This window comes from Notothenia coriiceps, unplaced genomic scaffold (assembly GCF_000735185.1).
Source record: "Notothenia coriiceps isolate Sejong01 unplaced genomic scaffold, NC01 NC01_scaffold00037250, whole genome shotgun sequence".
Lineage (NCBI taxonomy): Eukaryota > Metazoa > Chordata > Actinopteri > Perciformes > Nototheniidae > Notothenia > Notothenia coriiceps.
The window spans coordinates 6754078-6769072 of record NW_011369951.1 but is presented as its reverse complement, the minus strand read 5'-3'; the positions used below and the strand labels follow the sequence as shown (position 1 = coordinate 6769072).

Here is a 14995-nt window from a genome sequence, read left to right as displayed (position 1 = left end):
CCGCGAAAATCGGGAGGGTTGACAAGTATGACTCCCACGTTACGTTTGTTATGAACGTATCTTAAAGGCGTTTATTTTCTACATATCTTTGCCATTTATTCAACCGTAACCCTAACCATAACCCAATAAGCTGCTGTGTCGTTTATTGCACCGCAAACATTAAAACTGTCATTGGAACGGCGATCAAGCCTGAAGCCACAGAGCTTTGTTTTAATGTTTGAGGTGCTATATCAGCGTATCATATGCACGCAAAATCGGACTTCTACGTATCTATTGCACGCCTTTGCAAAGTCGTGTCATTTGTACGCAGACTGTGAGAGTGTGTTGGTTAAAAGACAGTTAAGAAAAAGAGTTTTGACTGTGTTTTTTTGCCTCAAACCTCTTCAGCTTTTACTCTTTTCTCAACAGCACTATTGTGGATCTGCGGCTGAACGAGAACAAGATTCGGTCGGTGCATTATTCCTCACTCAGCCGCTTTGGAAACCTCACCTATCTGAACCTCACCAAGAACGATATCAGCTACGTGGAAGACGGAGCTTTCTCAGGACAATTCAACCTGCAGGTAATCATCATGTAATGCACCTGTACCCAAATCGAGGAGAGTGCACGGGCTGTGTTCCGGTCGATGTTGAAGTATACTTTACTCTTCGACTACAATACATTTCAGGGGAATATTTTTACCCATTTACATGTATTTGAGAATTATAGTGTTGGGATATGGATAAGTATAGATCATGTTTTACACATAAAAGATTTGACCAGTACAAAACATAATCCACTATCAGAGATCTAACCAATCGGCTGTATGTAAAGGAATTCAAATGTGCTGTTGAATGTTAAAATGCATACACATGAATGCAAATGAAGGCTACAAATCTTAATATTTAATAGACTGAACTGTATTTATTATTATTGCTTGGTATCATTTTTGGTACCGACCTGTACAGTTTTGAAGTCTGTCAAATGGCTGCTAAGCTCCTAATCTTGTTTAATTACCCTTGAACCCTTTGACGCTTTATTTGGTAAATGTAATTGTGTGACTAATTAATTACACTTTCCATATTTAGGAACTTGCTTCCTTTTGGTAAATGAAAAAAAATAACGAATTCGCAATCATTACTTTGTATAAGGTTATAAAAAAAATAACTTTTTGGTACTGGTAGTTTAAAAATCTAAATGTATTTCATATTGAGGACTATTTTGCTGATTATATCCAGAACTGTGAATTAAGGACTGTAGTCAAAGGGAGTGTTTGGACACTGTGTTACTGCTACCTTTCTGAGTAAAGGACCTAAAGTATTGCAGAATGGAAACACAGACACACAAAAAAGACAACATTGGCTCACTATAGCTTCCAGAAACATTCAGGCAAAAGTGTTTTTGCAGAAACTGATCTGAACGCAGCCGTAATGAGCTGGCATGCGTACACATGTATCCCAGCTGCTGGAGCGTAGCCAGAAGGTAAAATGTGAACACGAAAGATCTTAGTAAATGGAACACAGCATAGAGGCTTAGATCACAATGTGAAACACGAATTGTGCTGAACCGTCGTCTGTTTGTTCTGCATGTTTCCAGCTTGTCGTGTGTGATGCTTGGCGCTGGCCGGCTCTTCAGAGATTAGAATAATCCCACTTGTCTTTGTCTCTCCAGGTTCTCCAGATGGGTTTTAACAAGTTGAGGAACCTGACAGAGGGGATGCTGCGAGGTTTGGGGAAGCTGCAGTATCTCTACCTGCAAGCCAACCTCATCGAGAGTGTTGCACCCAACACCTTCTGGGAAAGCCCCAACATCGAGAACATCGACCTCTCCATGAACAGGTATCACCTTGAGGCGTGTGTGTCTAATGAAAGAGAGAGAGAAAACATGATGTGAAGCACTTAAACAATTAGTTGATGATTAGCCAATTAGGAACCTGAGATATAAATGAAGAGACATTTTAATTATGGTTTAATGAAAGTGGTTTTCAAGATCTGGTTAAATACTGATGCAATGATTTGTTTCTTTTTTTATTATTTGGATAAAACAAGCAATTTAACAAAGGCCATTTTACAGGCATTTCTTAGCAGTTACATTTTAGCTTTAACCTCTAGTATTTCCTTTTTTTGTGATTCGAGATACAAAGTAGACGCAAACAAAATGAAAAGGGCTACTCGCAATCTGACTCGTTCATGTTTCTACGTTTATGATTTGCCGTTCATCGGTGTGTGAATCTTACTAGACAAAAACAGAGTTTAAAAATTCCTAGATAGGAGAATATATTACGTTTTTCAATGTTTAATATTGTACTTTCTGTCAAGATCATGGGCTGCTTTCTAAATGTATTCATTTTGCGCCTATGTTTTGCAGACCTACTAGGAAAAAAGTTTTGCAGGAAATGCATAGATAACTTGTTTCTCACTGACAGTTTTATCAGTAAACTTAAAGGTGACCTATCATGCAAAATGCATTTTTGTACGTCTTTTATACATGAATATGTGTCCCCGGTGTTCCAGGGAACTGACCAAGTGTCAGAAAACACAACCCTCTTTATTTTCCTCCATACCCAAATCTCTTAAAAAGGGGCTGCAACGGATCTGATACAGACTGATCCAGATTTGAACACTTCTATGACGTCACAGAAGTGAAGCTACGGCTATTGGGCCAACTCCACCAATCAGGAGGAGATAGCCACGGACATTGCCGTTCGAAAGCGCTGGAGACGCTGTAGTACATATGCCAGGCCTGTAGATGGTGCTGTTCTCACAGAATCAGCCCATGCAAAGACAGTGTTAAATTGAGCTAAATGAGGAATGGCTAAAATGCATGATCTATTTGATATTTTGAAAAATAAAAAGTATAAATATGCCTTATATAGGTATGGTCCTACACTATATTATTCAAATATAGCATGATAGGTCCACTTTAATATAACAATAACAAATTGTATTCATATAGCACTACCCAAAGGCATATATATGTAAAAACAGCCAAACCTATAGGAAAAAAAGCATAGCAGAAGGTGCAGAGATACCATTTGTCTCACTTTTTCCCCATTAAGCTCTGATGCACCAAGCCATCTTTTCAATATAGAGTGAGGTACCTTTTCTTAGTGGGAATAACCGTTTTGTTCTTACTATCAGCACCGTAACTGGTATTGATCCCTTGACTTAAATGTAAAAGTAACAGCAGAATGGAAGAAGTTGAACTGCTCTTTGGGGCTTGTTGAAAGGTACTCTGGGAAATGTTTAAGACTAGAAACTGAAGTACAAGGAGACTGAGTAACAAGTGCTTCTAAAGGGGAAGCCTGCAGATATAACACATCAAAGTCTGTTTACATGTTTTAAGGATTACTACAGCATAGGTTTGAAAACAGTAAACAAATATATATAAAACCTTCTGTGGCCCCGAGCTCAGTTTTAGAAACTCTGATATATTATAAGTGATGCTGTTTTGTGGCCGGATCCTCACCTACAGTATGTGTGATGCTTCATTAGGTACTAGCAAAACAAATCAAAATCTCTTGCTGTGTCTCAAATTGCTTTCTTTTGTACCTACATTTGCTGTTTAGAGTGCATAACTGCATCCCATGGCAGCATGGGGCAAAATGCACCATTAGTACCTAGATTGTGCACTCAAAAAGGTCTAAAAGTATGCAACACTGGATGCTTTCCACTCCCAAACGCCCTTTTTGGCTAAATACCAGAAGTTAGGCGACGTACAGCAAGTTAGTCTGCTCCAGTAAAAACATCACTATACAAATTAATGTGTCTTTCACTTTTAAAGCAACACCACTATATTGGTGCTGAAAATAAACCACCATTACATTTATTGGGTTAGTTAAGCAGTGTATAATATTTTGGTACCGCGAACAATCATTGCTAGCTAGCTAACAGCAGCAATCGCCACTTCCTGTTGGTTAAAGCAGCCCCATATGATTTAAAACAACATTACATTGTCCCAATGCACGTATTGCACAAGGGTTTACAGTTCACAACATGCAATGTACCAAGAGAAGTATCCAAATGAGACACAGCATCTGACTGAGCAACTGGTGATTGAGTTGCATTATGGGTAATGTCGGAACCAGGGTTTAAAATAGGGAGAAGAGTAAATAGACACTGATTTACTTTGTATGTTATCCATCATGAGTCAGACAGTGTTGTTGCCAGGGGCGGACTGGGACTAATAATCAGCCCGGCTCAATCTCGACTTCGGTACCGCTAGTAAGTTCTCAAGGGGGGGTGCTAGTGACTTATCCGACCGATATGTCCCGAACGTCCCGATGGCCAGTCCGCCCCTGGTTGAAACAGGGCAACGCTTCAAGTAGTCGTTTTTAAGATAGATTGAAAACTGTAATCAGCTATGTGCATGTTTAAAGGTAAAACCCACCTTTTAATCTATGATGTTCCCTCTGTCTCGTTACAGGATCCAGGTGCTAGATGGCAGTTTGTTCTCCGGTCTCTCGAAGCTGACGACTTGTGAACTTTACACAAACCCCTTCAACTGCTCTTGTGAGCTGCTGGGGTTCCTGCGCTGGCTCTCAGCCTTCCCCAACAGGACCAGCGAGAGGATGGTGTGCGACTCGCCTCAAGGATTCTTCGGCTACAACCTCCTGAGCCAGAACCCCCGAATGCCGACCCAACGCAACGCCCTGCACGTGCTCAGTCTTGTCTGCACAGATGATGGTAGCGTGACGTCCTTTTACCCGATTGGTGCGGCAGATTCCACCACCCCTTTACCAGATTTTGCCTCTCCCTGTGGATTGGACGATTGTGCTTCCGGGACCCCTCCTGACGAGGAGCCCATCAGCTTGGGCCCTCTTTACACCGACACCAATCCCATCATGACGCTGAAGCAGGTGCAACATTCGACCGCCGTGATCACGGTTCAGATTCCTCATCCGTTCAAGAAAATGTACATCCTGGTTCTTTATAACAACAGCTTCTTCACAGATATCCAGAATCTGAAAAGACAAAGGGAAGATATTGAGCTCAAGAACTTAAAACCCAACACCGACTACAGGTACTGTGTGGCTTCGATACGAAACTCCCTTCGATTCAACCACACCTGTCTGACCATCTCCACTGGACGCCGGGCCGGGCCTGAGAGGAGAGCCAATCAGTCGTCAGCCACCCACTACATCATGACTATCCTGGGCTGCTTGTTTGGCATGTTAATCTTCCTGGGTTTTATTGTTCACTGCCTGAGGAAGAAGAGGATCATGCAGGCGAAGGAGAGGAAGATGAGCAGGATCCAAAGGACTCTGATCGAGTTAAAGTACGGCGGAGAAGGGGATATAGAGGGAGGAAATGGAGGATCTGTTTCCCAAAAGCTGGGAGCTGGGGAAAGTCTGTCCAGAATGCCCTACCTTCCTCAGGGCGCTGAGATTGATCCGTACAAGCTGCAGGAGGTCATAGAAACACCGGTGCACAAGCCTGCTAAACTGAACTACATGGAGGTGAGAGGATCCGGGATAGAGAGGGAGAGGGAGAGGGAGAGGGAACGAGAGCGAGAAAGGGAGATGTCACCACAGGAAAATCCCCAGGGCTCAGTAGCAGAGATCTCAACCATCGCTAAAGAAGTTGATAAAGTCAACCAGATCATCAACAACTGTATAGATGCTCTCAAATCTGAGTCTACCTCCTTTCAACAGGGCATGAAATCCCCTTCAAACGCAGGCGGAGGGGCTGTTTCTACCGCAGAGCCGCAGCTGGTGCTCCTCTCTGAGCAAGGAGAGAGAGAAAGAGGAAACGAGTTCCTCTCCCCGGTGTATAAGGGAGGCAGAGGAGGGAGAGAGGAGAGGGGGAGAAGCTATCATCATTCTCTGCAGCGACACCACAGCATGGAGGCACCTCCGACCTCCAAAAGGCCCAGCACCTCCTCTTCTCCCGGTTCTGCCCGGAGCCCTCGCTCGTTCCGCTCAGAGGGAGGCTACCACTCGTCAGAGACCCGCTACATCGAGAGGACCTCGCCCGGGGAACGGGGAGAGAGGGGGGAAAGAGGGGAAAGAGGGGAAAGAGGGGAAAGAGGGGGAGGCGGAGGAGAGGCCATTCGTACGGTCAACCCAGCAGCGGCCATCTTACGAGCTGAAGCCCAGAGGATCCGCCAGTACAACGAACACCGTCACTCCTACCCCGGCTCCCAGCAGCACCTCCAGGACCTGCAGCACCACCCTCAGATCCAGCAGGAGCTCCACCACCACCCCGGGGGCCGCAAGCCCTCCATGTTAGACCCCATCACCCTCAGCAGGCAGGCCAAGCAACGGGAGCTGGCCTACTCCCAACTCTCGCCACACTACCCGCTCTCGCCCCAGTACCACAACCTCAGCTACTGCTCCAGCCCCGACGAAGACGAGGAGGACGAAGGGCTCCTGTGCACCCCCACCCTGGGGCTTTGGGAGAGGTTCAAGCTGCACCGCAAGAGGCACCGGCAGGCGTCCATGGAGGACGAGGGATACGTGGCAGCGGGACACGCGCTGAGGCGGAAAGTTCAGTTCGCCAAGGATGAGGATCTTCACGACATTCTGGACTACTGGAAGGGTGTGTCCGCCCAGCAGAAGACCTGATCTGGAGACGCCTAACACTTGGAGGATGGAGAATAACAACACTGCACCCATAACATATTGATACAGATACAAACATGACCTGTAAATACACACACACACACACACACACACACACACACACACACACACACACACACACACACACACACACACACACACACACACACACACACACACACACACACACACACACACACACACACACACACACACACACACACACACAGGATCTAGACGTACACTTATATACACACACNTTTTCACTTAATATAGCTTATTGAATCTGTTGTAATGTGTGTGTTTGGTTGCCGAGGAGACCAGACTATTACAATAAATATTAACCATGTTGTTGCTCTGACTCTGTCTGCTGACCTGCCTGGTGAGGGTCACGCAAGTTTGAGTGTGTGTGTGTGTGTGTAGTCATGAGAGAGTTATTTGGTGATTTTTTTCTAACTCCTAACACCCAGTAAATTGTTCTCCCTGTGTGTTAACTTCCAGCTCCATCAGCAGATTTCTTCTTGGGGAGAAACACAGTTCACAGATGCATGTTGGCAAGATTGATGCATTCACGCCTTTTAAACATTCTTGCTAAAAGCCCTTTTTAGGGTTTGTTTGCACAATCAGATTTTGGTCTGTTTCTGTTGTTTCTTGGTGCAGGGTCTCCGCGGGGTCTTAAAAAGTATTAAAAGTTGATCAATCAATTTAGCGAAAATGAATTCTATTAAAAAGTATTAAACGGCATTTCCCAAGGTATTACGTTTTGTAGCTTGTTTTCAATAAGTATATCAATTGTCCAAAGAGGTTGTATTCTACAGTCTGCCTGAATGTAATCATTGCGGAGGTGTGTAGTGTGATTCTGTGTAGTTTATTTATGGCATCCCGTTGGGTTTGACGTCATCTGAACAGGACATTGCACGCTCACTGCTTGATATCACGCAAAGGTCCGTTTATGCCGGTTGTTAAAGAACATCGTTATGGGGAAATGCAAGTTAACGTCCAAATGGTTGGAAGATAAGGAGAAAGGACAATCAATACTGTATATAGTCAATGTGAGGTAAAGTGTGTCGCCAAGGTAACCGGTTCAAACTCCAAGAGGCGATGAGGTCTTAAAATGTATGGAAAGGGTCTTAAAAAAGGTCTTAAAAGTTCTTACATTTGACTTCAGGATTCCTGCATATATCCTGTATAGAGTTATCGTATTACTTCCATTGTGTAATAACAGCTGGAACTGCCGCGACAGCGACGTAACTTAAAATGACGTCAGCACTGAGATTTTCTGTAACTATCTGTATGTTATCATTTTCTTTTCCATTAACTAAAAACTGCCAGAGCCCATACCATGTTCCCTTTAATGTTTACTTCCTGTCTGTCTTCTTCTGCTGTTCCTGTTAGTGTTGACTTCCTGTTTGTCTTCTTCTGCTGATTTCTCTGACGTCCAGCCCTCTGTCTTCTTACGCCTTTCCTTCTCTTGTGCTGTTTTTCTTTTCTGGTGACACTTAAGCCATCATGGATCCAAAGTTTCTTGCATCCTCAAATATGACAATTAATTATCCAAAAGTATTCCGTGGTGATTTCTGATGGAGAACACTGTTGTTTGTTCTCCACAGCTGACGTTAAATTGACCGAACTCCTTTCTGCGGATTGATATGAATGCACATAGTCCCTTGATCCTCCTTAGCAACATTCTATTCTCCTTAAATAAAAAACATTGCACACCTCTGAAATGTCAACATTTACCAATCAGAGTTTTCAAATAAGCCCTGTGATAATATACTACAAAATATAAAATATAGCAATACAATACCCAAGCACTTCCTCCAAAAAGCTTTGAATACCTCCAGTTACCAAACTGGCACATATAAGTTCACAAACACAGCTTTTCATAACTTCTGTCTGCTGTTCACAAAGGCTTAAGCAAAGCCTTTTTTGAGTACACTGTTTTCCCAGCTGACCTTAAATCACTTGGAGAGCATTAAGAAATCAAAGCAGATGGAAATGTAGAACTTCTCCTCGAAGACATAATCAACAGCTAAATCACCTTGGGCGCAAATCAAATCTGCAATGTCCATTTTCCAATAAAGTATATCCTTTTATGGTTGTTTAACCGCGCAGAGATTTGTATTGCCTTGATGGTTATAAATCATTGACAACAAATAACAGCTTGTGACAGTTTTTTTTTGTTGTTGCCTTGGCTGTAGAAAGTTATGGCTTGAACCAATTTTTCTGCTCTGACTGATTTTCCCCCCATCTGGTTTTTCTAATATGATGCATCTGTGCGAGGAGATTGAAGAATCTGTTGCCATTTTAGGTGTATTATACCCTTTGTTGATCACCCCTTAGACCCGCGATCATTGTGTGGAATGGCCTCGAATGTGTGACGGCAATGATTCAGGCATTTGTTTTAATTGTGCCACCGTAATGATTAAGCAGCATTTGAATGCACTTCGACTGGGTTCTGGAAAGATGGATGGCCTGCAATGCTATCTATTCAAAGAGAGTCAAGTCCTTGGCATCACTGTGGTTCACTGCTGCTTAGATTAACACAAAGCGGGGGGGGGGGTGATTTCTGGGCACTCTCACCTTTTAAAAAACAATCAAATGTAGCCTACAAGTCACGTTCCTCGTCTTGTAGCCTGGAACGCATCTATCGCCCGAGTCTACAGCGAACACTGTTTAACTTGTTCGTTTGCATGTTAATTTTCTCCATTTTTTAATCTTTTTTTCTCAGATGGAAACTGAATGGCACAGAAATCAATCCCAAATCTGGATCCCACTACAGCCTTTCTGGAGGAAACCTCAGAATCAGCCATTTGAACAAAGACCAGGATGCTGGAACGTATCAGTGCCTCGCCTCCAACTCTTTCGGGACCATCGTCAGCAGGGAGGCCAGCCTCACCTTTGCATGTAAGTCTGTTTCTCTCTGCTTCTCTTTGGTCCAACGTTTGTGACTTCTGAGCCTCCACGGAGAAACCGGCTCCAGCAGAGAAAGACACACCAATGAACTAACATGCTGGGCTCTTCTTGATAACGTGACACACATGGAAACATCTCTCTGGGGAAGTATTAACTCCCTCTGTGTGCCGAGTTTAGCCTAAATCGTAAACGCAGATCAAACACAAATCTACAAACAAGTCCAAGTGAAGTGAAGCTTTATGGTAAATCGTAGAAATGCTGTTAGTGCTGCTCTCCACTATTAAAGAACTGGTGGTAGGATAAGTATATTTGACTTCAAGTTGCTTAAATCAGTATTGTTCATATATCCACTTAAACTGCTGATAATGTGTGTGTGTGTGTGTGTGTGTGTGTGTGTGTGTGTGTGTGTGTGTGTGTGTGTGTGTGTGTGTGTGTGTGTGTGTCTCCAGCATGCCTCTTGAGTATGTGCGTGTTTACTTTAGTCCTGGGAGTGGCCATTCATGTTTTTAATAATGCATTAAGGTTTTCCACATCAGAACCAAAACACATATTTGAAATTAACTGACAAAGATTTCTGATATGTGTGTGTGTGTGTGTGTGTGTGTGTGTGTGTGTGTGTGTGTGTGTGTGTGTGTGTGTGTGTGTGTGTGTGTGTGTGTGTGTGTGTGTGTGTGTGTGTGTGTGCCTCTGTCTGAAGCTAATCTTCCATACTACCCATCATCCTAATATTTGTTTATTCTCAAGACCTCTTCTGTTTGCAGCGAATAACACATTTTGGAAAAACCAACAATTGAATTGACCATCAGGCCTTACTCCAAATTTTAGCCACAGAAGTTTTCGAAAACAAAAGCTATAAAACACCTTTACTCTACCCATTTAGCAGCAAACATCACACACAAAACAAGACTAACTGGTGAACATAGAGCAGCATTCAGCAACTTGAGAGACGGACATTTTCTTCTGGAGTTTTTAGAGACCAAAAATGGAGCTAAAAGCACTTCAGAAATTTGACTCCAAGTGAATAATGTTGCTCAATGTGTGCAAGTAGGTGAAGAGGTTATCCAGCATTATACAGAAGCAAATAAATATTGAATGACAAAATGTAATTGACATTGAAGGTAAAACTTATTATTCAGATAATGCGTTTAAGTGTAATCTTATCTGATTATACAGTACAATACGATTCCACTATGTCTGTTCCAAATAACTCTAATATGAACTAATGTTTATATTGGTTGGTTGATTAATTTATAACGTTGCTGTTTTTTGTGTAAAATGTCAATCTGTAATAATGAATAGTAAATTAATCTAATCTTTAACTTTCATATATAAATATGGTGGATTCAAACTTCTGGATTGAAGCGGAGATATCAAGTTACATGAAAAGTAAATGAATGTTTTAATTCCATTTATAACACATTTGAAACATCCATTTTATTAATATTATACAATTCAATTCAAAGAACACCAAACTAAGAAAAGCAACATTCCAACACGCCAAGTCAGCATTATCACTTTTGCAGATTCATATTTTTCTGATGACTCGATTTTAGCGATTTGTGACCGTAGCGATGATTGACTGCTGGACAGATGTTGATGAGTCGAACTGTCAGCTTCTGGACTTCATATTCCTAAAGCACAGGGAAGTCAATATATGCCTACTGTATGTGCAAGTTATCGGACAGGCATAAATGATGACATTAACAGCAAGTGAGCGATCGCTGGCTCTGATTAGATTCTGAGGGTTAGCGTTTGGGGACAAGGCCACCGATATGTCTCAGGGCCATTTGTTTGCACCCCGGGACGAGTGAGAAGTCAATCTACTCTCTGATTCTGCTGATTTCCACGATGATAGGATGACACTTCCATCAATTGTTGGGCTCTGACCTTACCAGCGTTCAGTTGTTGCCACAGACTCAGGACTCATGTATGACCGAGTGTCATCCATCTTCTTTATTACTCGTGGTATTGCTTAATTAACGCCACAGCATGATTGAATGGTGAAGGTTCAAGTGAATAATTTAAGGGCAACTGGTATTACTGGAGAGTGTCATGTTATTCTTTATAGGAAGTTAAGCTCTCTAAAGTACTTGAGTTATTCTTCTGCAGGGAGGCAGGCGGAGGTATTCTGTAACAGTCAAATACACACCTCGCGCAACACCTATCCTATTCCCTACTGTTAACACGGTGACCTTTTGGTGGTAATTAGTTTTACATCCAATGTGACTGTATTTCTGACACTACACAGACCTTGAGGCTTCTCACACATCTTATAAGCCAAGCTATAATACTTGAGCCACATAGGGAGTACAATGCAAATGCTACACCCATAAGGTCAAAAGTCAACTTATCATAAGAGTGTCAAAGCTTTCTAATGTCACACTGTTTTAAATGCATCTTACTTCCGGTAATCGGTTAATAGCCTGTTGAAACCGAAACAGGGTGGAAACACTTGAGTTTTAAATATCGCTGTGAGAACTAGAGCATTTAAGAAACTTAAAGGGGACCTATCATGCTATATTTGAATAATATATTGTAGGGCCATACCTATATAATGTATATTTATAAGTTTTATTTTTCAAAATACCAAACAGATCATGCATTTTAGCCATGCCTCATTTTGCCTCACTCCAGCTCTGTCTTTGCATGAGCTAGAGCTGACCCCTGCAAAGGAGGGGGCACAGGCGTCATGTTACTATGCTGTTGCCATGCTGTTGCTATGCTGTTGCCATGCCACGGCAACCTCTCATTCCCCTGATAGGTGGAGAGTTGACCATACAGGTGGAGTGCACCTCTGTGACATCATAGAGGTGCAAATCAGAATCCACATGTATCAAATCCGTTGCAGCCCTGTTTTTAGAGATTTGGGTATGGAGGAAAAGAGAGAGGGTTGTATTTTCTGACACTTGGTGAGTTCCCTGGAACACCGGGGACACATATTCATGTATAAAAGACGTAAAAAAGTGCATTTTGCATGATAGGTCCCCTTTAAAGAAACATGTTTTTGATTAAATCATGGAGGGTAGGGATTGATAAGATTTGTGATATTACTTTTTTCTTTTTTCTTTTTTTACTTCTTACTGGATGCAGAGTTGAAAGGGGGAGATAGAGAGGATGATTTTGCCTGAAGTGTTTCGGTAGGCTCAGTGGTCAAACCCAGTTACTTAGCATATGGGCCTCCAGCTATAACCACTCTAATCCGGCGGCTCTTTCGGGGACTTTTTGATTCAGTTAGGACATGTTTGACACGATATTGTTGAGCTTTGTTTTTTCTTGTTGTCAAAAAACAATGACAAGACCAAAACAAATGATAACGTGATTCCAACAAGTTTTTAACACTTAATCTTTTCCATAGAGGTTGATTGATGTCCCAAAACTATTAAAGCACATCCATAATCCTTACCTTTTGTACTGGGTAACATGATTTTTCATAATAGAGAACATGCATCCTTTCTAAATATCTACAGGCCCCAAAATGTGTACCGAAAAATAGTGCCAATAAATGCACTATTGACTTGTGTCTGTGTAATGTTACAACAAAAAACTACAGCGTCCAGCTGTGTTAGGAAGTTATTGAATCTCACATAGTAATTCGTTTTTAACACAGGGTGTCCGCGGGGTCTAAAAAAGTATTAAAAGTAGATAAATCAATTTAGCGAAAATGAAGGCTATTAAAAAGTATTTTCCAATGTATTACATTTTGTAGCTTGTTTTCAATAAGTGTATAAATTGTCCAAAGAGGTTGTATTCTACAGTGTGCCTGAATGTAATCATTGCGTAGGTGTGTAGTGTGATTCTGTGTAGTTTATTTATGGCATCTCGTTGGGTTTGACGTCACCAAGGTAACCGGTTAAAACTCGAAGTGGCGATGAGGTGTTAAGATGTATGGAAAGGGTCTTAAAAGGTATTAAATTTGACTTCAGGATTCCTGCATATACCCTGTAACACATTTAACACATTTATTTTACAACGACCAGTGGGGTACAGGGCATGGACACTCAAAAGTGTTTTGAGATTGAATAACACATTGGTGGTTTTGGCAACGGATTTGTTAACATAAAAAAAAGGAAAGAAAGAATATCATATTATGAGATTTATGATTTAAGTAAATAATATTCCTATTCATCAAGATTTATTTGGTGTAAATCTAATTAATATGGGACATTTGGGGAATTTAAATATAGATTAGAAAAAACATTTAAATTTACTTTATGCCTGGATAATATTCTGTAGTTGCTAGATCTCTAAATACACACATTTAGATATTACCAAGGAGTTCACTTCCTGATTTAGCAAAAGATTGAAAAAGAGTAACACATTGTAAACGGTTGTATAGGAATAGGAAAGAAGTTGTTAATAATAGAGAAAGGCAGTGAGGGATGTCTTGCCTTTATGCGGGACATATTTCTCTCACCTTCTATAAACAAGGTTTGATCCAAAATGTCCGACTCGAGCAACACTCCAACAGATTTGTACTCTGACCCAGGATTACATTTGATGCGGCAGACTGTACGGCTTCAACAGTCGTCTGTGTTTCTGTACAAATTGTACGGAAATTGGCAGTGACACACTGATAGATGCTGCACACATCCAATATATAGTGGACTATTAGATCTAGCAATAAACTGCAGCTCATATGGTCAAAAAGTAACCTTTTGGGGATCATTCAATTCTACGGAAACCCAGAAGGGACATGTAGGGAAAAACAATAGAAGGTACACAAATGAAAAGGATTCACTTTTTTCATACATAATGCTAAAATAATCGTATTTAATTTAATTTATATATTAATGTTGCTAATAATTGAGATATCCTACACTGTAAAATGTCTCACACATTTTTGACCCGCTTATGGAAGCTTGGGGTAGTAATACAAAAACTACAATTTCTTAAAATTTAAATTTAAAATGCGAATGGCATGATATCCAAAACATGTTTTTTAAGGAATAGCTGGAATATGAAATGATACAAAAATGTAATTACAAAGATACTCTAAGAAAACCACCTCACCGGGTCAAAAAAGACCCACTTATGCATCTAAGGGTTAACAAAAGATATTTAAATTACAGAAACAATTACTCTCAGTTGCCAACTAAAATCTAACATTTCCAACAACACTAAAAACATCACATTTCTCTTTATTTTTATAAACAAAACTAATATTCATTATGCTTTCATATTCACAATCTTGATACATCTAACTGGAAGGCAGATGTAACAATTTCATGGTAGCCTAATAGAAATATGTTTCTTAGATATTCCCTAGCTTCTTACCTTTACAGCAGTGCATGCTATTTTATTAAATAATGTTACTAATAATTCACATGTAATAAATTGCAAAAACAATTCCTCTACCATACATATTTATATATATAAATATATATATACACTCAGTTGCCAACAAAAATTGTACATTTCCAACAAAACTCTCTCTAAAAAGTAAATTCACAATCTTGCTAAAAACCAATTGAAAACCCACGGGATGAATTCATATTTGCTTAGCTGTGTGTGAGTCCTCAGCTTCCTAACCTTTCAGTA

The 14995-nt window shown here is 41.0% G+C and overlaps 1 protein-coding gene across 1 annotated transcript in view; it reads left to right on the top strand.

Moving 5' to 3' along the window:
* LOC104967223 (protein ELFN1-like) overlaps positions 1-6694 on the top strand; it is a 9694-nt gene extending 3000 nt beyond the window's left edge. The window contains 5 exon segments of the mRNA XM_010796640.1: positions 388-562; positions 1651-1817; positions 4405-6136; positions 6139-6185; positions 6187-6694. Coding sequence (XP_010794942.1) covers positions 388-562; positions 1651-1817; positions 4405-6136; positions 6139-6185; positions 6187-6544 — 2479 coding nt within the window. The 3' untranslated portion in view covers positions 6545-6694.
* Positions 6695-14995: the final 8301 nt, after the last annotated feature.